Below are 26607 nucleotides of genomic sequence, written 5' to 3' on the forward strand. Positions count from 1 at the left end.
AATGTGATAAAAATCAACAATAAAATTCCTAAATTTAGATCATTAAAAGGATTCTGTAATTCAAGCTATAAAGGTTTAAACATATTATCGGAGAGATCCCACACGCCTATTTGTATATGCATGTGTGTTGGGGGGGAAGAGGGGGGGTGGGATTTGATGTCTGCCAGGTACCCATTGGCATATCATGTCACATAATCCCGATTAGGGGGATAATAATGTCACATAATCCCCATTAGGGGGTACTAACTAGATGCCATATAAGGAAGCTTCTGACATTAGGGGTAGGAATATGAGAGGAAAATGTTGTATTTTATAGCCCATTTTTCTTTCTTTCATTCCATATTTTGCCTGATTGATTGTCATTTTTCCTCAGAGAGGGTTCAATCCAAGGGAGATTTATTCCAAGTGATAATATGATCCCTAAGTAAAATGATACTTAATTCGCTCAAATTTATTATGATCTGAAAGTTTTAAAGCTTACATGAATTAGGCTTTAATATCCACTCGGAGTATACATCATAATTTATTTTAAAGTTATAAGTTATAAAGTTTATCAGTGTATGAACAATGTTGCTAAAATGCAAAATATTATATTATTCATAAACACCTCTGTCTATTGCAGTTTACACTTTTAAGTGATGCTACCATAGCTTCTGAATAATAGTTCTTGAAAATATATCTATAGCGAAGTTTAACAAAAGTATACATATGTGTACTAAGGTTAATGTAAGCTACATAGTGGAGGTCTTGATCAATTGACCAGTGAAGTACAGCCAGTAACCAGTGACCATTATTTGATATTCTAGCTTTTTTGGCAGGGGATAATTTAATATTCAGATTTTGTGTAGCAGTTTTAATAGTTCTGAAATTTTGTCTCTTTTAAATTACTTTACAATGGTTCCCTGTGTACAAAAACGACTACATGCATCTTTGAATTTGTACAGCAAATTTGACCATTTTTTGGATAGAATTTTGCAATGCGATAGGTCTGGATATGTTATACCCTATTTGGGATTTTAAAACGATGATGTTTAACTTTTGACTGAAATGTTATCATGTAAAAATGATCAAAAACCCTTTTATAAATAATTATAAATATTATTAATATTATTATTACTATTTTTCAGGACAGCATAGAATGTCTTACATAAGAACGATACAAAAAACTGTCATACAGAAAAATAGAAAAATTGAGAAAAGCAAAAAAAGGGAAAAACCCTTCCTGTTGCTTTAAATGGCACATGAGGCAGTTGTTCTATAGTGAATGCTTAAGGAAAGCTTCACAACCTTTCTTTAGGGGGTAATAATAACTAGGGTGACTTTAAAATGAAATAAAACACCCAAAGCCCTACAGGGACCTAGTATCTATAGAAAGCTGAAACATTTTTTTCATTGGATGTGCCCTCATTGATGTACGCAGAATGTGTCACAAGGGATTCAATATAAGAAAAAAGCTAGGCAAAGTTAAGTTATTAAAATGGATGGATGACCTTGTAAATGTCAGGGTGAGGGAAGAAATGAGAACATACAACACACACTCTCTCAACGGCTGAGATGCTGTTTTGAGAAGACAGTCAATTCAGTCTTGCCTAAAGTAATGATATGATGGCGGGGGGGGGTGGGTGGAGGGGGTGGGGTGGGTTGAAACAAGACCATGGTGGAAAAGAATTTAGTTATGAATGTTTAGAAGTTTAGAGCAGAGTAAGATTATTATTTAAATCTATTTTATTATCATTCATATCTCCCCAAATTTATCAAGTCTCGTGTACAAGATATTAAAGTGTTACATGGATCCCAGCTATTTCAAACTCGAAAACGTATCCTTTCACAAATGCAGTTATTTGTTACGTTTGGTAAACGTATCCCATTGTGAACTGAATAAGTTACCGTGGAGACCGGTAATACTTCCATTAGAATTACACTGACCTGCTCTTTCTCTTTAATACATGCATGCTATTTCAGCAGGGTGACAGCTAAAAACAAAAAAAGTCCAGACTTGTTGATAGGCTTGAAATTAAATCCTCTCTTTCTATTTGCATCATTTTGCTTTTAATATGCACTAATGTTGTTTTATTACATCATTACATTATTACGTTATAAGGTATTACCATCCCCCCCCCCCCCCAACCAGTGCAGTTCATTAATTTGACTAGCCAATTAAGGTTCGTTCCTTCCTTCTATAAGAATCATCTGTTTTCCTACTTGCATGTTATTTAAAACACTCTGAGAGACGAAACTTTCTGAAGTCGAGCAGAATAATCAAGTATATACCAAAGCCAGTTCAACATTCACTGAAAGAACATCTTAAAGACTGCTTTGGTTCAATCATTCCATTTTTTTTTTCAATTTTTGGAAGAACTAAATCGGTAATTTTGGCAAAATTTAGTTCGGGAACCCTGCACCGATTGTTCCTTTCCATGCAGCTGCTGAGCATTGAATGAGAGTTTTGATGTTGTACACACAATCACATGATTGGGTACTGGCCTTAATTGTATTACTATCTCTAACCAAGCAATCAAATGCATGTGGTTAACAAGCATCCTACAACTTAACAAATTATTTAACAACTTGTAAAACCAAATAAATCAATTTTTTTGTCCAATCAGTTTAATGTAATATTAATTTACTACTTCATGGGCAAAACAGAACATTTTCAACTTTTGCTAGCTGGATTGTGGCAAATATAAACCTAGACATGCTGGCCTATTCTTGAGTAACAACATGTTGTATGTGGCAAATAATGTATAAAAACGGACAAAATCATTTAGTGACCATTTCAAGCTATCGTTATATTCCTTTCCTTCCACATTGATCCAACTACCCTACCCCCCCTCTTCCCCTCGTTCCTCAAATGTGGATGGGTCAGTGCTGAGCTTTATTATCTCCCTGAGGGAAAACAAAATCCTGATACCTCCTTGTATTATCAAATGTGATCAAAGGTTCAGAAAGATACAAAATCAATATTACTAATACTGATCGTAAGAACAACAGAAGCTTCCGGTCCAACACTGTGAGACGCTGATGTACTCACACATAGAGACTTTATTAGAATATGTGTCTGTATTAGTAATGTGTCTGTAATTTCACATTACACAAGACCTAGGTATCATGGCATATGTATGCCACCTCCTTCTTGATAGCCACTTTATCTCTAGTGTCCCAAGCTTTACTTGCTATAGATGATTCCCCCTATCGTTGAAGTGGATCAGTCACAAATACAAAATTTATTAAGTGCTGTACATACGTAGCGTTTTATAACAATTTTGAAAAAATTTGAAGGATGCATGCTCAGAAAATTGAGGGACCACAGTTTATCTGTCTACTAGTCTATAAAGCTTGGCTTAGTTTTAATGTGAAAAGTGGAAGAGCTCACAGAGAGAGATTATCGCTGTACGCCATTCAGAATGTGTCACATTACTTCTGTTTCGAAAGATAATAATGAATCGACCTTCTCGGACGATACTGAAGGACGAAAAAAATGAGGAATATGTGAACGAATTAGGGAGATTATGATGAATTAACTGCCCTGAATGGCTGGTTATTTAATCCAGGTTTGGATGTAAATATAATATCCTCTTAAATAGTAGATGATGAAGGAGAGGTAAAGTGAACAGCAGTGACCAGTGGTCTTCAAAAACATTAAGGAAAAGCACAAACTTACGGTGAACTAAATGGTTGGTCTGAGTTAGTTTATTTTCTGATTGGTTCTGCTGTGTGATTCACAAAAGCACTAGATGCGAGACATTTTCAGTCTTTTGAGTAATCATAATGTAATCATTAATAATAATGTAATAATTTAATCATTAATAAAACTTTTAACCTTAATTCTTCAATTGGGTTCTCACTTTGGGTCATAATCTAACCATACAATATCGCACACATAAACTAACTATGTAATATCACACATAATCTAACCATACAATATCGCACACATAATCTTACTATATAATATCACACATAATCAAACTATGTAATATCACACATAATATCGCACACATAATCTTATTATATAATATCACACATAATCTAACCATATACTATCACATACATAATCTAACCATACATTATCACACGCATAATCTAACTATATACTATCACACACATAATCTAACCATACAGTATCGCACACATAATCTAACCATATAATATCACACACATTATCTAACCATATAATATCGCACACATGATCTAACCATAATACCGCACACATAATATCGCACATATTATCTTACCATACATTATCATACACATAATCTAAACATATAATATCACACATTGTGAACCATATACCCTTCCTTCTCTTCTCCTTCTACAGTCTACCCCCCCCCTCCCTCCTCCACTCCCTTCCCCTTCTCAGACTGCATCAAAATGCCAGCATCCCAGTTAAAATATACATTAAACTATTTTCTCCTGTTCTCATCTACGTGACACATATTGGTGTCTCAAACAATAGCTTTTAATGACAAAATTGACTGGTTATGCAATATCTTCCAGTTAATTTTGGAAGAGTAGCTTTGAGCTAAATGAAAAAGAAGGAAAAAGAAGGGAAAAAAATAGAAAAAAAACCTACAAAAAGACAAAAAAGGAGACAGTGATCAGCAGCTGCATGTGAATGATTTTACAAAAACAAGAAATGGAAATGAAAAACAAATAAAAAACCAGACCGAGCAAGTAACATGCTTCCTGCATTTAGCAGGATCTCTGTACTAAAGGAAGTACGAACGCAATACAGCATTGATGTTACATCAGTCAGTCCATGAAGATAGGGGCACTGGATTTGGGTCATGATTCTCAGAGCCAAGTATGTTCAAACGATTGTTTCCTGCATTTTAACACCATACCACAGTTACCAATGTAACAATTACAAACAGCTAGTAACATCTAGTAAGGAGTTTTCTTGTTGAGGAAAATTTGGAAATTGGTGTGCAGGCTCATGCAAATTAACTGCAATAGAATTAAAGGAATTGAGATTTATACCCACTCGATGCCTATTTTGCAAACATCTCAAGTCATAAATTTAACATCTTATTGAGTGTATTTGGCATGTTGTGGTATTATAATTGACCATTAAATCTTTGTTCAGGGTCTCAATATTGGTCATGTCAATTGCTCTTAATATTAAAAGCTAAGTTATTTGTTTGGGGGGGGGGGGGGGGATATGACATTGTTCATTTTGGTCATTTTTACATATTTTTGGAATTGGAAATCGGTTCGTCGGTAAATAAAGTGATAACATGAAATGCAATTAAAGAATTATCATAACATAGTAATAATAATAATAATGTAAAATATATGTTTGTACGTTTCCTTCGCATCATTTCTTTACTTGTTCTTTTGATTGAGATTGACTTCTTTTGTTATTAAAGCACCTAGAGCTATATGATGCACTATATAAATACTCTGTATTATTATCATTATCATTATTATTATCATCATCATCTAGTATCTAAGTTGCAAGCGATTCATGCAAAACTTGTTGTATAGTAGAGCATCACAAAACATAGTAGTACTATCACCACAATTTCAAGAAACATGTTGGATATGTATGCTACTTATCATAATCATGACTCCCGATCGATCGATCGAATACAAGAATTGGCAACTCTTCATGTTTGTCACTCTATGGTAAGTTTTATCAGATTAAATGTACAAGTAAAAATCTTCCTGTTATAAATATTGATCAAGACATACAAATTCCTGCAGCAATTTTCTGTATACATATAAACCACAGGCAGGTTGAATTTAATGTCACTTCAGCTCGAAACCACAATGTAGGTTACATTCTTGCTGTGAGGCAAAGAGCAAAAATCTATTTCTATGAAACAGCGTGACCTAATAAACTGGTAAAGTGGTTAAGTATGTCGTTCGTCACTAAGAAAATATTGAAGCTGAATAATGTGTTCTGCACATGCAAATAAGGAAAGTAGCTACTAAAGCCTATAAACTGTTCAACACAAATTTATATATATCATGAGACAGCTAGGGTTTGGTTGATGAGGTCACTTGGGAGTTAAAGGGAGTATTCCAGTAGCTGAAGTTCCTTGTTTAATCAATAATTCTTGGAAATATTGTGGTCAAAACCCCACATCCTTGTTGCATTTGTTTGTATCTTTGGGATAAAACTATTTTGAAAATTTGTGCAACTGTGGTGTAATTTTGTGACTGCATCTGGCAACAACAGCAGAGTTATGCAATCACAGTTGGATCAGAACACTTGTCTGTAAATTATGCAAATGTGTGTGCTTTATATTTCATCTCAATAACATTAACAAGGTGTAATATGGAAAAGATGGACATGTCTGTCAATCACAGAAATATATAAAAGCAAAATGTATTCATGTATCCATGCATCGAGTAAAGCAGGCAGCCAAGACTAGCTCTACACCAATCATTGCATAGCAACCAGCATTGGTTGACCATTTTGGCAGATTGTTGGTCATGTATGTGGTCTTTGGCTATTAGGCTAGATAATGGTGTTTTCTGGAGCAGCTCCTTGGGGAAGATTGTCCTGCTTTATTTGAGGATCCATAAATCACTCTTGGCCTTCATTTCCAACCACAGGAATGTTACAGCCCTATAGTAAGATTGACTTTATACTAACATGGAACATTTGTCATTCCCAAATTGTCTTCTTACTTTTATAGCTTAGAGATGTTCAAGTACCAATTAATCAATCATGATTTTCAGACCAACCCTGAGACATTTTGACCTATGTTTGAATTAGACCTCTGTTGACCCTCCACCTAAGATAGCAGGGAATTCTTACATTTATTAATGACATAAATTATCCTACCAAACAAGAAATACAAGCTAACACCACAGTTGGAATCAATATTCCCTACTTTTAATAGTTGCAACACAATTTGTTTTAACCCTTCAAATCTCTTTTAACTTTTGTTCATACTAGTAACATTAATTTTTAAAGTTTGACCAAACATGATGACGGCAGTCAATTGTCATATTCATAAAGTTTCAAACTTCTAGACTCTTAAATTAGGACCTCTGACCTCTTTTCATAGCAAAAGTCTTCTTATATTCAACAAAGGGAAATTTTATCACATGCAAATGAAAAAGTTGAACAAAGTGATAATATACTTCCTCTTGTATAGTTTCCACTTCCTGTTCTGACCACACATGACCTTTGACCTCCCAATAAATCAATTGGCAGAGATCAGGATGTATTTCACACATGTGCTACATAGAAAGCTGGAAGTCTAGCATATGTCAAAGAGCTACATCCTCATGCACACAGTACACACACACACACATATATGCACCAGCATTAACACATGTCCACTTTGAACTCACCATACTTTCTGCATTTGTCAAAAGGAAACTCAGGTTGATGCTTTGAATCACATTTAATTACCTATCTACAATAAAGTTCAAAAATTAATAAATGGTTTGAAGGAATTTTTCTTGTAAATAGTATCTTCCGAAGTCCAATAATAATTTATTTCACCTCAAGAGACAAAGAAATAAGTCAAAAACTCAATTAACCTATCAACTTATTTTGATGTACACCCCCCCCCCCCCTCCTTCAACCCAAAACAACCTTGTGCTTAGACCATATTATCTACCTAATTTATAACCTAAATATGCCTCAGATATTATACCATTTTTACATCTAAAAGATCCCCTGACCCTCTCCCCTCCCAAAGAGGCAACCCCTCCCAATTAAAGGGACAACCCCCTCCCAAAGGGATAACCTCCTTGGAAAGTAATGTGTTCCCTTTTTTATAATAAAACATAATAAAGGGCATAAAAGGGGCCACATGAATTGTCGCCTGGACCCAACCTGAATCTCGGAACAAAAGATGAAATATTAGAACAGTTCATCCCCACCCCATATTCTCCCCCATCCCATATTCTCCCCTCCCCCTCCAACACACAAACACAACAGTTCAAAAACAAACCAAACATGTGATCTTCAAGGTGTTAAATCCTTTACATTCATTTGCTTTCATGTGTTGATAATTTATCCATATTTTTCAATCCGTATCAACCCACAAAAATGCTTTCATGTTGTTAGCATGGTTACAACATAGCAACAGAGGGGAATTCCCTACACAGATCAAATTTACAAGTCAGAAGTCATTTGATCCATCAGGATGTGGATATTTTTCATCCAGGGTCAACACCTTTCAGTGAGGACAGATTCTAACCACAATTGGGGGTGGGTAAGGTGTAATTAGCATTCCTGTATAAGCCACACATATTTTCACAAAATACCAGCAGATATTCCAAGGACCTGATTTTCTTTTTTTTCTTTTTTGTGCTTTTTTTTTTAACCTCAAACCACAAAATGATAACAAGAAAACATGGATGCACCATGGTTACACCACAGGTAATGACAGGGACCTGGAAGCCATGCCCACGTGCACAGCAGTGTTTATAGTCATTTTAACATTCCTCTGAGAGAGTGTCGAATAAAGCTTAAGTCGAAAAATGCTACGTGCATGATCAATATCATAATCAAATAAAAACTGTTTTCAACTGTACGGAACTTTCTCACCGGAAGAATGATTACTTTTCATCTCGTTCCTGCTTTTGATTGTTTTACCATCGCTAACCTGGTGGCTATCTAATCAAGCGCAAAAGACCATTAAAACTGACAGGAAATTTGAGAAAACTATAAATACAACTCAGGACTTGTTTCAGTGAAGGTTCCAAAAAAATTCAGAGAAGGACATCACTTATACAGATAGTCACTATAATATATAATTTGTATTGATCATAATAGAGCAATACAAAATTTGGAATGATCTATCAAAAAAGTTGAAGTCTATAACTTCAAAATCCACATTCACCAGACATTTGAAAAAGGAATTTATTAACTTGTACTTAGTATTATATAATCTATTCACGTATCCATCTCAGCATCATCAGGTTATTATTATTATTGTATATTTAATCATAATGTAGACCCATTTTTTCACTTGTTCTTTTGTAAATTAATTTACTTTCTTTGTAAAGCGCTTTGAGCAGTAACTTTTGTTTACTGATTTATTTATATTATTATTAGATTATTATTTATATTTGTACATTTTTTTCTTCTTTTCTTCCAGGGAGTCTCCTACTTTGTTAAGTCTTTTTATGACTATAGGCCTACTTCCTTTCCCATTGTATACAATTAGCGAGAGAACAAATGAATGAAGGATTTTTTTTTTTTTTTAAAGTAAGAAAGTAACGGAATGATTAGGGATTAGTTTAACTGAGTGGTGAAAGAAGACATATGGAGAGGTATGTCTAACATACAGTAAGCAAACATTGCTTCATGACCATTACTAATCATAATACAACATTAGTGTTGTATGCTTAGAGGTATATAGTTACAGCTAGCTCAAACACAACTTGAACACTTACAGCTAGCTTAATTCAAACTAATGTTGTTTGCTTGTAGCTAGAGTTACAGCTAGCTCAAACGCCTGCTTACAGCTAGCTTGATAAGAATTTGTGTTGATTATTACACTTATAGGCTGGGCTAGTAACAGCTAGCTATTTAACACTACCAGCTAGTTACAGCTAGCTCAGTACTATATAAACTAGCAAATTCACTTACAGCTTCATTGCTAGCATAACACTAAATAGCTGGTTACAGCTAACTTATTATAACTATGAATGTTACAGCTAGCTTGTTGCCTCACACTTAAAGCTACTGTTACAGCGAGCCTTATTAACACTAAGTGTTAATCATTCATTGTTGTATGTAATACTGTTCAATTATGAATTAGTTCTTTAAGGTTATTTTGATATATTCACATGTCTATGACAAGCCAATTGCTCAATAAAACGAAAAACATGGATTATCGGTCGAAAAACCATGTTTTTCGATCGAAAAACCATGTTTATCGACCGATAAACATGGATTTTCGGTTGATAAACACGGTTTATCGGCGAGAATCCATGTTTATCGCTTGAAAAACATGGATTATCACTGATAAACATGGTTTTTTCGGCAATAAACATGGTTTTTTCGGCAATAAACATGGTTTTTCAGTCGAAAAACATGGTTTATCGGTCACAAAGTGTGTTTTCAAGCGATAAACATGGTTTTTCGAGTGATAAACATGGTTTTTGCCGATAAACCATGTTTTTTGAGCGAAAAACATGGTTTTTCGCCGATAAACCATGTTTATCGCCGATAAACCATGTTTATCGCGTAAAAACATAGCTACGGTCCCGCACAATCCGCATATGGACAAGTGCGGAATAATAATCGGCAACGCACAGGCTTAGTAATAGTAAACTATGCTTATCGGTCGATAAACATGGTTTATCGCCGATAAACATGGATTTTTGACGCAAAACATGGTTTATCAGTCGATAAACCATGTTCATCTGTTGAAAAACATGGTGTATAGCCGATAAACATGGTTTATCGCCGATAAACATGGATTTTTGAGAGAAAAACATGGATTTTCGGAAAAAACTTGGAATATCTAATGGGACATGTATGGCAAGCCAAATGCTCCATAAATCGATAAACATGGTTTTTCGACCGAAAATCCATGTTTCTCGATTTATTGAGCATTTGGCTTGCCATACATGTCCCAGCTTACAGTCAATTGAGAGAGAAATTATACAGAAGAGTGCAACACAGAGTAATTTACAGTACAGTACAGTACAGTTGTTTGTATCTGCATCTATAGCTATCTGTAGCTATCTACAGCTAAAGTTGCAGATGTAGCTCAATTACTATGCTTAACACTTACATAAGCTTAATACACTTACAGAAAAAGCAACATCTAATCCCTTATATAGTAAATATCAGTAGTGTGAAGTCAATGAGGCATGTTTACATCTATATTGCAGTATTACCATGTTATTCACAATCATACAACCGTGCAATCATCCATTAATTAGTGTATATGTACAATTACTTCAAATATATATCAGCATCACTAATGCCCCTACTTTTTAATGTAAAACTATAACGTCCCTACAGCACATTGACAAAAAAGAAAGAATAGTAAATGCCGGAGCAGTTTCAACACAGAACAGTATTTTCACATTATATGATGCATATTGTACGTAGTGTCCATATATTACAATATCAAACTATGCAATACTACACTAAAGGATGATGGATTATTCAGAATTTATTCATATTTTCTTGGAGAAGCTCTGTGGACCAGAGGTGTCATGCATGCATCGTACAGGTTTTACTGAATGTTGGATTACCAGAGTGTGTAATATTTCTTACACATACCTCCTGATCATCTGATCGAGAACTGAATGAAGTAAAGAATTTTTAAGGGGCCAGTAAAATTGGGCAAGTCATAGTGTCCCACAGTAAATACCCGCACTGGCCCCAAGACAGAAAGAGTTGTGTGTATTTTATTTCTGTAGGTCTCAGCATAGCTGAAGTATGCAGTTGGCACACAAACAACACTGACCTCAGTCAGAGATAAATAGTTCTATACAACACCCAGTGAGTAAAATAAAAGCTGAAATGCCTGTTAGGGGCCAAATAACACTATTTCTCCTTAGATTGATGATAAAGGTACAGTAAGGCTAATACTCAATGAGTTTATGGCATATCCTCAAACAAATACTTTGGCTTTTATCACTCCATGGATCAAATCCATACAGGGCTGTTATCTTACTTTGAGTGTGTGTTTGGTAGGGAGGGTCAACAGTGTTCTGTGTGTCTAAACTAGTCGAGAAGTTCATCAAACCGCCCTATCATGGCTCAGAATCAAATTGGAAAGACGATAAAATGCTTGTAGTATTTGGTTTAGATCTCGGTTACTAGTCATTCAACTGATAAATATGGTCAGTCTTTACTTGAGCTGAGTTAACCTTTGGCCCCCGGGACACTTAATCATATACACCGTAGGTGTATTAATATGACAACTAACTTGTGGTCCTGGCACACGTACACAATATACATACATATATGTGTTATGCACATATATATATGTATGCCAAGCTTGCTGAAACATCCTTTAACCCTAGTAACAACGGGATTTAATAAAGGAACGGAATGTTATTGTTGACATGCCCCAGTTGTTGTGTACACATATTCACAAACATGTACTCCCAATTAAGATTATTATATCAAGGGGGAATACGAAAAGTGTTAAGTTGTGAAGAAATAAAAGATAGCCATATCAAATCTTGTTTGGAGAGTAAATCCTACTGATGTTACTTCTTTAGATACATGTTTTATGTTGACAGATCTCTGTTGTGAATATGTAATCTATCCCAGCTGCAATGGATCACAAAACATACTTGCAACTATAGTTTACAACTCTCAGATAGTTCATACTATTTACCTGAATCAATAACGTTTCAATATAACTATCAACAGTAGGATCTGCAGCCTAGGCCTGCTCATAACTCCTTCATATCAAATAAATGCTCTCTCAATGTTCTAAATATCAACTAGCAAATATACTGCCACCCTCAAAAAACGTTCACCCTTTTAGAACCTCAGTGCTCTGGGACGGAGGTCGTGTGTTCGAGCCCTGGCAGGCTAAAGTAAGGTGGTTCTAATTTCATCCTGGTGAATCTATGGATGGTTTTCACATCTGAACTGGTCTACCAAAATTGTTTGAAAACATAAAAAAAATCCTGCTAATACTGTAAATTGGATATATAGCCACTCGACATAGAGTGTATTAATTACAGAGCCATTCTGCACTTCTCCTACATGCAGGGTCATAAAATATAACTGCCTGCTGGGTTGATAATTTGAAAAAAAAAGAGCGTTTAAATTGTCCTCAATGAGACATACTCAACTGGGAATAATAGCTTGGCACGATATCAGAACTTCCAAGAAAGTTCATTAAAAGTGAACGAAGGGGTTTTTGTAGGGCACTGCAGTGTATACAGTCAAGAGATGGCTACCAGTGTACTTAAGCATGCCAGGTTGAAGATGAAAGACTATCACATGGAAATCTCAGAAACAACACAAATAAACCTTAAACTTGACTAGTTTGAAAATCTATGTATGGCTACATACTACCTACAATCTTAATTCCTTCAAAACACAGACTACAATATAGAGCTCTATAAACATTATTTAACAATCGGTAAGAAGACACAAGGCCTAATGCACTGAGCCTCCAACCACTGACTCTCTTCTGGATAAAACTATATATGCCCCATCTAAAAGCCCTCCACCTGTTTTCTCCTGTCAGTCCCCCCCCCCCCAAACACCAGCATCTGAGTTTCCATCAGCTGGTTCACAGTAATGATACTCTTTCTCACCATACATATTGGACCACAGGGACTCGGCAACTGTGTAATTAGATAGTTTAATCACATTTTAATCTGACATTATAGTTTCCACAGCCTCAACAGGAGTTCCCTCACATCACCAACAACTCTATCCTTCTAAGTTGCATCCATCTCCTACACCAGGGAGCGGCTGTTTACCCTTTGATCCACTATATAGAACAAATTCGACAAGATCACTTGTTTACAACTTTGATACAGAATCTTATTTATACAACGGTGAGGTAGCCAGTTCTTCAATGTACTTGTTCGGTCTTTTCATATAAAACATAATGTCCAGAAGCAACACTGGATACTATTAGATTAGTATAATTCTATGGTTATATTTCATTGTGTTCAGAGATCACCACACCCTTCTTTTCACCTTGCACTTGAACAGTGAACATTCTAGCAGCATTATGTGATATATGGTGAAATGCTTGAGCCTAGAGGTCACTGTAGTCACCATAGCCATTGCCTATATGCACACATAACTCTTTGGTTTCTACAGTTTCTACAGTTCGATAAATTGGTCAAAGCTATAAAGTTAGTCACTAGTTACGACACTAAAGCTATATATACTACCATCCACACACAACCCAGGGCAGGATAATAAATTGCATAATAAAGACTTCTTCTTACAACAGGCAGTGCCAACAACTTGACCTGATAAATCAAAGGCATTGCAGGAGTTTAAACACCATTGGGGAAGAATGCCTCATAAAGCACCACCACCGAGCAGCTATCACTGTAGTACTCCGAGTGGTGAGGCATTTTTCCCACACTTCATAAAACCGAGGGGTTTATTTTTGCAAGAAGGTACAGGTCACAATCAATGGAGCACACAGGAATTGCTATTAACAGCTGGGCCCGATGGAGAAGGCTTAAAGTTGTTATCTCTTCTCGACTGACGTACTGAGAATATGGGAAATGCATCACAAGGGCGGGCAGGCAAGAATGTACCATACCAAAATAATTGAAGAGGGGAGAGGTTTTTGTCAGCTCTTCTGTCCTCCAGTCCCACAAATACTAGAAACAGTTTAGAGGGTTAAATGAAGTTTTCATCATTGGCAAGGTCAAGGTCATCAGTATAGAAAGGATGCACATTTGCCAGGCATACTTCACCGTAGATGACATAGCACCCACAATACTTTTCGAAACGGCAGATATTTATGTATCGACATATAAATTCTACGAAATAACATCAGAATCTGGGCCAAAAAGGTTATCGTTCTTCACTCAGTGTCACTAACAGCTAATTAACAACTAACGACTAATTAACAGCTAACTATACCCGTTTGTGTTGAATTTAGTTACACCTTTTTAGCTTTCCTACCTCACATAGTTCACACAAGTTATGCCATCCATGGTTGGTATGGTATGGAATATGGAGGATTATAGTGCAACTTACAACAACAACAAAAAACGAAGCAGTCTGCTTAAAAACTGCTGATCATCTTCATGCACTGTAAGTTTGTACATGTAAGTCCAGCTGCCACCAGCTGTGTTGTATATGCACATCATTGTGATGATACACATGTAACTCAAACAGGGACTGACTGCATATATATATATGTGTGTATACATAAAATAAAGTTGTACAATGTGAAAAACCTATAATAATTCCTTCTGCAGATCTTGACTAGGAAACTATAAACTCCACATACCAAATATTTCATTCTGGAAAGCATAACCCTGCTTGTGAAAACAGACATTATATGTTCCTCTACAAGACTGATTTTGTTTAATCTCCCAGAGTCAGAACCCGTTCTTGTCAGTTGGTTTATTTAATCTATAATCATATACCTTAAAGGGGGTGACTGTAATAAAAACATTACCCAAGTTTTGTGTAAACATACGACTTGAGTGACAAGCTTGTTATTACAATTCATTCGCTGGCCTGCTCTCATGACATGTAAAGATAGACTGATGTTGGAGTAACAGAGGAAGAGGAAGGAGAGAGGTTGAGAGAGACATACATAGACTTGTTCAAGTCTTATTACTTTGTAAAGATAGCACCTAAATAAAATAACTCTGCCCTAGGACATATTGTAACAGAAATATAAAAAAATATGTTGTAGCAAAACAAAATGTGAAAATTAATAGATATTTTATGTCAAAACATACTACCCCTAACATGGATGAGGCTGTCAAAACAGAAACGAGCGATAATGGTGGAAAGCAGCAAGAATGCATTATAAAAAAAAACACTTTGCCTCTCTGCATAATGTGCGACATTTTGATGAGAAAACAGAAACCCTGCAGTTGGAGTGTTCTGAGACATGATCATGCTCTAGTTCTCCCTCCCTCCCTTATTTTTATTTTATGACATTCACAACAATTTTCAAGGTTTTTAATCAAAACAAAAGACACTGGCATATCCGGAGAAATTAATTATTAAAACCTGAGTATATCATTTTAATTTTTTGGTAAAACCGAATGGTGGATAATACAATGTTTAGATGCAATACTGTAAGTGGATGCATTTGATGATGTATGGGAGAAGGGAGAGGATGTGGTGGCATGGACAAGGGAAGAGGGGTAAGGAGGGGTGAGGGAGGGAGTGGTTGGATGGGTAGGATAGGGGAAAGTACAGTAGGATAGATGCAAATGAAGGGTGTTAGGAAGGTAGTATATTGAGGGGGGGGGATAAAAATGGAGTGCCCTAGTGATGGGGTGGGAGGGATGGAGTAGGCAAGAGGTGATTGGATAGAAGAGGAGATTGGGTGAGAGAAATGATTTAACAATTAGGGTGTTAGGAAGGTTATAAAGTCTGACAAATGGAGGGTTGTAGGCCATGGGGTGTGATGAAGTGATATGGGAGGCGGGGGGGGGGGGGGCAATAGGGAAAGGAGAGGGTAAATTGTCTGACCCAAAGTATTAGCATATACGCAAAGGAATCAATGAGTGGATTAAAATACAAGAAATATGTGCAGGCTTGGCATGGGTTAGTGCTAAGACTGATCCCTACAACAGAATGATATATATGTTGACTAGTTGACCCAGTCTGACAAAAAATTGCATTTCTGAGAACATGTATAATTCTAAGTAAATTCTAACAAGTGCTTCTATATATATATATATATGTATATATATACTCACGGGAGAGTAAATACTGGGACACACCATCAACATCTTGTCCAGAACAACTGAAGGAGCATACGTCTTAGTTTGGAGAAGTAAAGGAGGTATTTCAGCGTAGATTCCAGAATTTATGACACAGAAAGATACATAATAAATTATATGGCTACAGAGACCCTGGTTGGCACGGTGCACATATGTCAATGTTTACCACACAAACTCTCCTATTGGCCAGCTGCTGCTGTCTGCTGCTTACTACATTAGGAGCTGACAGTATAGTATATGTCAGCGGCAATGTGAACTTCAAAAGTTAACAAAGGCCACATTCAGAATGTCTATACACTTGAGCAGATATGCAAAAGCACAATACACCAAATACATATTGGCACAGCAATATAATAGTTTTACTATCCCATTGAAATGAGAGCCCTCATTCTGTTAGGTCAGTGTATAACACAGCTGGGTTTGATACTTTTCAACTGAGATACCTAAAACACAAGAGCCCAAGGGCACTATGGTTCCTTGCTTGTAAGGAATATTTACAAAGGGAGCAGCACTGTCCTAAAATTGTGATGTGTTCCGATGTACACAGACAATATCATTGCCAAAAATATCACAAATCCACCCTTGGTCCTTTTGAGAACCTGTTGAGGACCAGGTGTCTGATATGAGCAAGAGTTGGCTCTTTTCAACTGAGATACCTCAAACAAAATGGCTTCTCATCTTTCTTGACTATTCTATCGTATTTTTAAATATTCCTCCCTTCTACATTTAATTTCATCTGGTCTTATTATAAGTCATATTTCTGAATGGTTTAACTATTCACCCTATAATCCCACCATGATTTTGTCACCCTATAATCCCACTATGATATGGACCCTCCCATTGATACTAACTCTCACTGGTATGGATTCATAAAAGAAATCAATCTACTTTGAAAGCAATGTTGCTCTTTTTTCCCCTCTTTCTCTTTTGATCTGCTCCAAATCCTTTTTTTAAATTTGTTTTATAGCCCATTTAGAGGTACCTGGGAATATTTTCCCCAGGGAACTTCTGTTTTATGTCTCCCTACTGTTTAGGGACTATAACCCTGTGGTTAAGGTAAAGGAATGCAAAGACTTTTGTCAAACTTGGGGTAGGTTCTGGTATTAGTAGTAACTGCCTGAAAATAATCGAGACCTGTGTACTGAAACTACTGCTCATTATAATGCAGGCAGATTGATATTTCAGATGGTTTTTTGGCACATTAAATAGCAGGAAAGCCAGTTATTTGCAGCATAGACGACTGTTCAAAGTGAGTATGGGGCCAAAAACCATTTGTGCTAATTTTACTAATAATCCACCAACAAATGTTGATAATTAGTAAACAAGTCTTCCCTCCCCTTCCCTTCCCTTCCCTTCCCTTCCCTTCCCTTCCCTTCCCTTCCCTTCCCTTCCCTTCCCTTCCCTTCCCTTCCCTTCCCTTCCCTTCCCTTCCCTTCCCTTCCCCTCTTTCATCTCCACTCCCCACATTGAATATTTATAGTGTCATTTTAAGGAAGGGGTAAATTTAGTAACAACAAATTAAAGCCTAAAACAAGAAGAGAGAGAGACTCCAAAGATGTCATGTTGATCTATTTTGGTCACGATTTATAGAAAACTCACACTGAGAGAAAATATTAAATTTGATTCACATAATGTGTGTTGTAATTTTCAATACTTGTGCATGCAAGTACATTGCAATTCATCTAAGGTGTCCAGTCCCCAACCTCACCTCCTCCCTCCCACCACCTATTTACATGCTAAATGCAAGTGGCTGATATTGCTTCAACCAAAACTAGCTTACCTTTTAACATTTTTGGTAAGGCAATAGTCAATTCCTTATGCATTTGATATTGCAATATATATTTGTATGCACCAACCCCCCCCCCCCCCAAAAAAAAAAACACAAAACAATTTTTATGGCCAATGTTATATTTTCTACATAATTTGCACTTTTTCAAAATATTTTTTCATAAGATTTGTAAGTTTTTGTTCCAGTTTAACTCCCAGCATGCATGTCTTCCCCAAATTCAAGCAATTTCTGTTTCTGTTGGAGCAAAATTCATATATATTAGTCACTTGTATTCCTTTTTTTTGTTAAATTTGAAATTCGATACCTGAAAAACAAAAGAATTTTCTCACCAGGGAATATTAAAGGTCTCTGGTCTCACTCACTTTTCAGACACAACATCAACATCAGCTTTCGCTTCCAGGACAGTGTTGGCAACAGTAACATACCAGCATATAGTAGGCAGACACAGCATTTGCTCAAGACTGCCTGGTAATTCTGCTGGTATATCTTTGGTTTGATCAGAGCTGTTGTTGTTTTTAACATTCAAAATTATATATATATATATATATATATATATATATATATATATATACATATATATATATACATATATATCCAACTCACCACGATTTCCAATTATATATATATATATATATATACATATATACACATATTGCATTTTACTTAGGAAATACTGATTGTCATGTGACCATGGTCTATGGAAGGCCAAATTTATCAATTCAGTTCAATAATGGTGGTGTTAAATAACTGCAAAGTCAAACATTTACTGTTTAAATGTACTGAATTATACACACAAAGTCTTCACATATCATTTCTTGATATTTCTGATTTAAATATCAGTATGTGATATATTTGAATATTCATGTTACTATGATTTGCTGTACCAGTAGGCAGGATCATCTTAACAATTATCAACATGCATACTTATAATCACTAATATTGGCCCACGTGTCTCCAAACTTCAACCATAGTGCTCCCTACATCCAGATGCACTGCCATATTATATGCTCTAAATACTACGAAAAAAAAGTAGAAATTAATCCAGCAGCTCAAAGATCGTACCCAACAATTGTAAAAATGCAACCAGTATTGTCTAATTATACCAACAACCCCGGCAGTAAAATGTTTCAATTGTCATTTTACTGTTGCCAGAATATGACAGACTGTTGCTTGAGACCTTTCCAAGTTAAGGTGAGACTGTATCAGATAATATCGGTATGAACAGCTTCTGGCACTATTTTACTCATCATGTCTAGCTGATCAATTCATCGATTGATGTACACATGATTTAAAGGCATTGAAGACTCGCCCCAAACCGCATGCGGCCATCTGAAAAAGTTAACTTTCTGTTGCTTGCACGTGACGTTTTGTTCGTGTTGCTACAAAATGCAGACAGTAATGAAACGTGATACCTTAATTGTTATCTTTAGCTGGACCTGAGATGTCCATCGCTGTATCGTTTGTATACTGTGCTGTGGGTATTGACCGCAGCTGTCTGTACTGACTGTACAATAGTGTCTAATTACCGACAGTAGCAAGCTGTGTGTGTATTTTCTGGGATCGATGGTGGTGTCTAACACTTCTGATACACCTCATTCGAAACTAGGTCAGATTACCGGCATTAGAAGTTTCTTTTTGCGGGGAGTCTTCACACCCTTTAAGGTGAGACTGTATCAGCTCCATATCCTATCAACAGCTTCTGGCACTACTTTACTCATCATGTGTGACTGATTAATTCATCGATTGATGTAACACATGATTTAAAGGTATTGTGGTGTAAATACAGAATTGCTAAGTTTAGATGGGTGAACACAATGTGAATGTTAAGCTGAGCTATTTGACCTTTCACCTTCCTAAAAACAGTCCTGCTACTTCCAATAATTTAGGGAGTGAGTGGATTCTTCTTCATCAAATGATAAAACCTTGAAAATTGAGGCAAAAAGCAGTCCTGTCCGTGCAGTAATTGTATCTCACTTTGTATGAGGAAACCTTTGCAATGTGGGCAGGAGGAAGGGAGGGAGGGAATACACCTGTTCATCTTTAGAGCAATACACTGTAACACACTGTACATAACTAAAGTAGTACATAAACACATTTGATAACATTCAGTCTCTGAAATCCTTTAGCATGCTGGAGTAGCTCAGGTTTTTGCAATGTCCATAATTAGAACCAAAATAGAATTTTAACACTGCTCCTTTTATTAAAACTAGACAAGAATTGCTTCCCATGCAATTAATATATAATAATAATAATACCTCCCCCACCATTGTTTCATTTTGATGCACTGTTTAAAAAAAAATATTTAAAAAAAATTGTTGTAATTTAGCCTAATTTATAATTTCAGTGTTTCATCATGATGCATGCTAACATGAAACCTTGACAAACTGATGAGTTCATTTATTATTTAAAAGAATTACAAGGACATCACACAGCATACTAATTCAATTTTGCCGAAAGACGGGATAAGACACACATACACTGTTACCTCAGCCTGAATAAAGCATTTAAGGGCTTATGTGAACTGAAAATGCGGCAAAAAATTACCAACCCTTAAAGCCATGTGACTTGATTAATTTAAATTACAGAATTTTCAAACTGTTCAGGTTTTGACCTTACCCTGCTTAGGAACTTGATTAGTTTCTTAAGCCATCAAGCCTGCTTGAATGGCATTGGTTCTTGCACATTCCTAAATATTAAATATACTGTACAAGCGGTATAGCCTATTCATAGTGAAGATCAAACTCATGGATGCAGGCGGTGCAACTCCAGTCCTTTCGGTATTTATAAAGTAGAAAGACCTGTAACAGGGGTCCCTTTCACAGATTAGTAGGTGTGAATTACCAAGACTTGAACTCAAGCACACACAAAAAAGTTTTCAAAAAAAAAAGAAGAAAAAAAAGAGGTAAATGACAGGAGTTGACCTTAAACTTGTTTGCAGATAGATTATAGCGAGTAACTTCCAGAGGAGTATATAATTAAGTGTGAATAGAAACCCTGAAGTACTGAGATTAAACAAGCAGTCAGACATTATGTTGACACCTTCGTTTTTGTGGTACGCTTAACACCTCTTACAAGGTCCCCTTTGTGGTTTGGCTTTAACAAGCACTAAAATTAGTCACCGTTAAACTGGCAAGTTCATGTGCATTGATCTATGGAATGTATTGAACAACAACAACAACAGCTTCCAGTTGGGCTGTAAACCCCCATATAGAACGTTACATAAAATTGCTTAAAAGTTAAAAGTTGAAGGTTTACAGTCTTGTATGAGGCTAATGCCTCCTCACATGACTTTACAACTTATCCCTTGGTCATTGGTAACTTGTCACACCCACACACCAAAGTGTGCACAATTCAATCAGTCTCTCCTGGGACACCACAGTGCACCACATCCACGTGTCCCCTGGGGGACTTCCCATAGGGTGCAGCCACAAGCCGGCGCACACAACTATATTTACAAGTTACCTCACAAGTCCCCATTCATACACCTGGGTGAAGAGAGGCAATGGAGATAAAGTGCCTTGACCAAGGACACAATGCAATGATCTGGCCAGGACTCGAACCTGCAATCCTTAGATCACAAGTCCACTGCCGTAACCACTTGACCACAACGCTCCCTTCATTTGCCTATATCCATATAGATGGTGAAACTTCGCTTGCCAAATCCGTGTATGCAGTGTATAAGTATACATAATGAAAATGAAGAGTTAAACCTTAATTGTTTCATTTCCTGAACAAAAATATGGGGTACACCAGTGGAAAAGGTAACAGCGACCAATAAGGTTAAAAGCAGGGTATGTGCCCTCAGGATTCTGTTGTGTTGATAGCCATCCTTTCTAATCTTTCAATCATTTTACTGCTGTTTTACTCTAAGGCACCCATGTAAACAGCCTTTAAACAACAACATAGTACAACAGCCTACATTGCTGGTTTTTACTACTTGCACTAGCATACCCCCCCCCACCCCACCCCAACCTCCCCTTATAATTATATCATCAATTATGATCCTGTTACTAAAGGCACAACAATTAAATCTGGAACGTTAACAGAAATGTTGAAATTTTTGCTCTTGTCTGATCTAACTGGAAAAGTTGAATTGGAAAGTTGAATGAAATATGGAATCAGAATCACTTTTACTGGGTATAAAATACAAAATGTTACAAGGAGGGTAAACTATACACTATGAGCAGAGAAGTTTGTTTACACTGGGATATCCTTCAAAGATTTGCCTTATATCACCAGCAGAGAAAACATGGACTCTGACATAGGTTGGTCCCAGATTGGTAGGGGGGGGGAGAGTGGGAATGGGGGGGGGTGAGTGGGAATGGGAGGGAAGGGGGTAAGGAAGGTAGGGAGATAGGAGGGAAATGGGAGGGGAAAGGAAGGAAGGGGCAGAACAATTTTCAGTGGTATTGCAGCACCACACCTAAACAGAAATCTTTGCTTTTAAGATTGTTTTGAGGTCAATGAGGTCATGTGACCCTCACATTGTGATGTCAGAGGCCCTGGAAAGTCTTCCAAACTGGTACTCGGTATTTTTCACGATGTCAAAGTGACTCGAAATTATCATTGAACAAATGAAATAAACTTTCACAGCAGAATGCGGCAACTTTGTTAGATATGCATTATCAGGGTACCGATGTAAGATGCCCTTCTGTTAGTACCCAGGATACAACTACTCTGAAAACAGCTGAGAGAAGGGAATAAGCGTAAAGCCATTGTAATTCGTACTAATATAAAGCCTCAATGAGATGTCGGTACCCTGTGATGCATACATGTTTGTAGGTAGTATATGTTATTCTTGAGCATGGTTGTTCCAGCTGCTATGATGGATTAAGACATGATATTATATCTGCCTGTCTGTCTGTCTGTCTATCTATTACCACACCTATATTTCAATATATTTCAATAATAAGTTCCTAGAAAAAATATTCATTACACAGCATTATATATGGGACATATGTTACATCAGCAGGTATCCATATGTAGCATATGAACCATCAGGGCATGACACAAAGTAATAATCTAAAGGAAGAAAATAAATACTCCTCTCCCCTTGAATTATTCACAAGGACATACTTTCTTGTCTAGGCATGCATGCACAGCCTAATGTCTACTACATACACTTAAACATGAATTCTGCATTCAACATGGGTCTTTGATTGTTTTTATGTGGGGGGTGGGGGGAGGGGGACGAGGGTAACCCATGCTGAGACATGAAATGCCCAGACGATATTATGATTTCGCCTTGCAGTAAAAGCCAGTCCGATGTTTGGGAAGATTTATTCATTTTCTGGTGTAGTAGTTACCAAGGCGATTAAATAGCTTTGTTCATTTCTATCACAGTAATTTGGGTTGAAATGGATCATATTCCATCGGCTGCATTAAGCTTGACTTCACTTAACAAAAATGCTGAAATTTGTCTGCATATTTAAAGGTCAAATTAATCCAAATCCTCTTGAACAACAAAGGTATGTACTGCTTCATTAATAAATGTACCCCAAATTTATCCCCCATCCCCAACCCCCAACCCTTCACCAAAGTTTTCACACTCCATGTCGTATCTTTCAGTCAGTTAAGCTCTCCGATACGCAGTTCAAAAAATTAACATCCATTGCAAGGAATCAACATGCTCAATGTCGGCAGGACAGAAATTTTGTTATTCGTATAAAGCAGGTTAAGCTGTGAATAACAGCTCTACTAGTGTCATCTACCAATAACCAAAAAAGAATTTCCGCTATTGTTTTCGTGCTCAAAAGTTTAAAGTCCAAGGCCGTTCTATTGTGTTTGCATTCAGTTCTTTTGGATGAATTAAAAAATAAATGCCAGAGGTTGTTGACATGAAAGGCAGCTATGCCATGAAAGACAACAATAAACAGTTGAAATTGGACAAAAAACTATTGAAAAATATTTTTGCTTGGTCTAAAGTATTTTTTATCATTTTGTGTAAAGCAAAAGAGGTGATAAACACCATTTAAACTATCAACTAATAAAATTCTTGCAAAACAATAGATCCCAACGAAAAAATAAAGTTATTAAAGCTGACACCATAATGAATACAAAACAAAATATCTTTTTCGAAAATCTCGACTAATGATTGTAGATGAAAAGGTACGGTATTTTTGCTTTATACAAACCGAGACCAACAACAACAATTACTGACTGGAAAGTTGTAAACAACTATTTTGGGGTTTAGTTATTTAAAAGGATTATTTGTTTATTAAGAAGCTAGGTTTCTATTGATGGGTATTTCTTTAATAGTGAAATGATATGGTAGGAATTTAAAACTTCTCTGGGACAATACGGACTGGAAGTAGCGTTCAGTACTGTGGTGGCGCCAAACCGCTCGAAGATACCAAGAAACTTGCTTCAGAGAGATCTAACTGTCAAAAGCAGAGGTGGGCAACCTTTTTTTATGAATGGGCCAGATATAAGCAGTGAAATAAGTTGACTGGACCGAACCTAACCAACGACCGGCTGTTGATTTCAAACTTTTTATTCCGAGGACTTTCAAGCAATAGGTGTGTGTATTCACGAAAAACATAATGTCAATACTGTACAGTTGATAATTAATGGGGATAATAGGCCCACCTGAGAGCATCATCAGTGCCGATAAATTTTAAGCAGCTAGCTTGTATTTTGTGATGATGTAAAATAGATTTTTTTTTTTTTTTTTCTTAAGACATCTCACGGGCCGCAAAAAAATCACCGGTATGCCGTAGGTTGCCCATCCCAGGTCTAAAGGATATTATCACATAGATTCAGACCACTCTTTTCTCATGGTCATCAAAGTGTGGCTACAATTAACATAAACTAACAACACAATAGGGTATGTCCTTCCTGTTCATCTGGTCTTGGGGGTAGCGTTCAGGTTCAGCTGACGAGAATCACTACTTTAGCTTTTTCCCACTGGTACTTCTTTTTGTTGGCTGTTTTGTGTGGTCAGGGATTTATCTTAAGCTTTGTTTTCTGGAGAATATAAATTGATGCAGGGAAACTTTCTCCACAGAGATACTCCAGCTTCCTCTTCATGATATTCTTGCTTTACATTTTACTCTTATACTGTACCTTACTTTATTACTTTGCATTTTACTTTATTACACAGTACTGTACTGTTATCCATCCCTTCAGAATACATTATAATAGTGTTGGATCTCTACGATAATAATATTTCAGTAAATCTTACTCTACTTGTGTTGTGTTTATTTTATTTATGCATCCCCTGTTATAATATACTAAATAAAAAATATTACAGTTTAATGTAAAAAGGTTAACAGGCATGGTCACTCATTAGTTTAATTGCTAAATGTGTACGGAACTTTGTCAGGCTCCCAGCTAGCTACCCCCTCTTGTTTGGTTATGCTTTGGGTCCAAGTTGGTGCTTGTTATAATTTCTATGAGTTCTGCTGCTTCACTCGCATCCTTCCATCCATCCATATCTCAAATTTCTCTCCTCCTAATTTTGATTCCATTTTTTTATTCTCCTTGCTACTCCTTTTTCATACTAATCCTATGATTCAACTGATCTCAGAATTAACATTTAGATTCTGTCTAATTCCTTCTAAACATCACTCCTTAATTGAAAACAAAAGAACCCTCATTGTAATTCTCCCTTCCCTGTTCTCCTTCTTACATGTCCCTTTTCATGGACCAAGTTAAAAAAAAATAGCAAAACAAGCAGCAAAGATGATGGTTTTACTAGAAGCTGACAAACGTCACGTTCTCCAAACAAGATCTACGTTTTCAGACCGGACTTGACCTATACTCATGCTGTAACTTGCAGCAAAACCAGCGTAGAATACTAGCAAGATCCAGCATCACCAGCTGTGCAGAAAGGATCTCTAAAGATATTGGCCCCGCAAATCTCCCACACCTGTTCTCTGATATACCAAACAGGTCTTCCATCCCTCTATGGTTTTCTACATCGAGGCAGTGGGGACACGATTGAGTGAAGAGACTAACCTTTGACCTCTACACACCTTAGGAGGGCCAGTAGATGAAAGGTAAAGAGAGAATTTAGTCAACTCAATAATATACTATGAATGCTCCATACTCCCTGGCCATGGTTTATATTGACAGAAGAGGCGGTTACAGTGAGTGGAATGTAACAACTGAAGTGTTGTAACCTTGCGGGGTTCGGGGAAATCCCATGGGGAGATAACCCTCTGGAAAAGTACATACATTACATTAATGTTACAGATACCTGACAGGGCCATTCATCATTGGCAGACACAAGTTGAAATAACAGATCTTATATATAATGTATTGTACATATATACGGTGTATATGAAAGCTACATGAGTATAAGAAACATATAAAACAGAACCATTACAAACTTAACATGTATATACAGCTGATCATGTTGGTTGGGCGGCTGGGTTGGAGTAATGTTTATGAAGTACCTGTTAGTGCTAGTGAACAATTAGCCATATCATAGCATTTCACATATAGATCATTGGGTATGACCCCTC

The 26607-nt window shown here is 36.5% G+C and overlaps 1 protein-coding gene across 6 annotated transcripts in view; it reads right to left on the bottom strand.

Moving 5' to 3' along the window:
* Nucleotides 1-26607, bottom strand: part of LOC139958745 (RNA-binding motif, single-stranded-interacting protein 1-like) — a 263437-nt gene that overhangs the window by 100392 nt on the left and 136438 nt on the right. Inside the window, exon 1 of one of the 6 annotated variants that reach the window (XM_071956060.1) lies at nucleotides 16327-16456. The exons of the other annotated variants lie outside the window; for them this stretch is intronic. Within the exon in view, the coding sequence (XP_071812161.1) occupies nucleotides 16327-16359 (33 nt within the window). The 5' untranslated portion in view covers nucleotides 16360-16456. Of the gene's footprint in view, nucleotides 1-16326; nucleotides 16457-26607 lie in introns of those variants that run through there. 6 annotated transcript variants of the gene reach the window in all.

Source organism: Apostichopus japonicus, chromosome 18 (assembly GCF_037975245.1).
Source record: "Apostichopus japonicus isolate 1M-3 chromosome 18, ASM3797524v1, whole genome shotgun sequence".
Taxonomy (NCBI): domain Eukaryota; kingdom Metazoa; phylum Echinodermata; class Holothuroidea; order Aspidochirotida; family Stichopodidae; genus Apostichopus; species Apostichopus japonicus.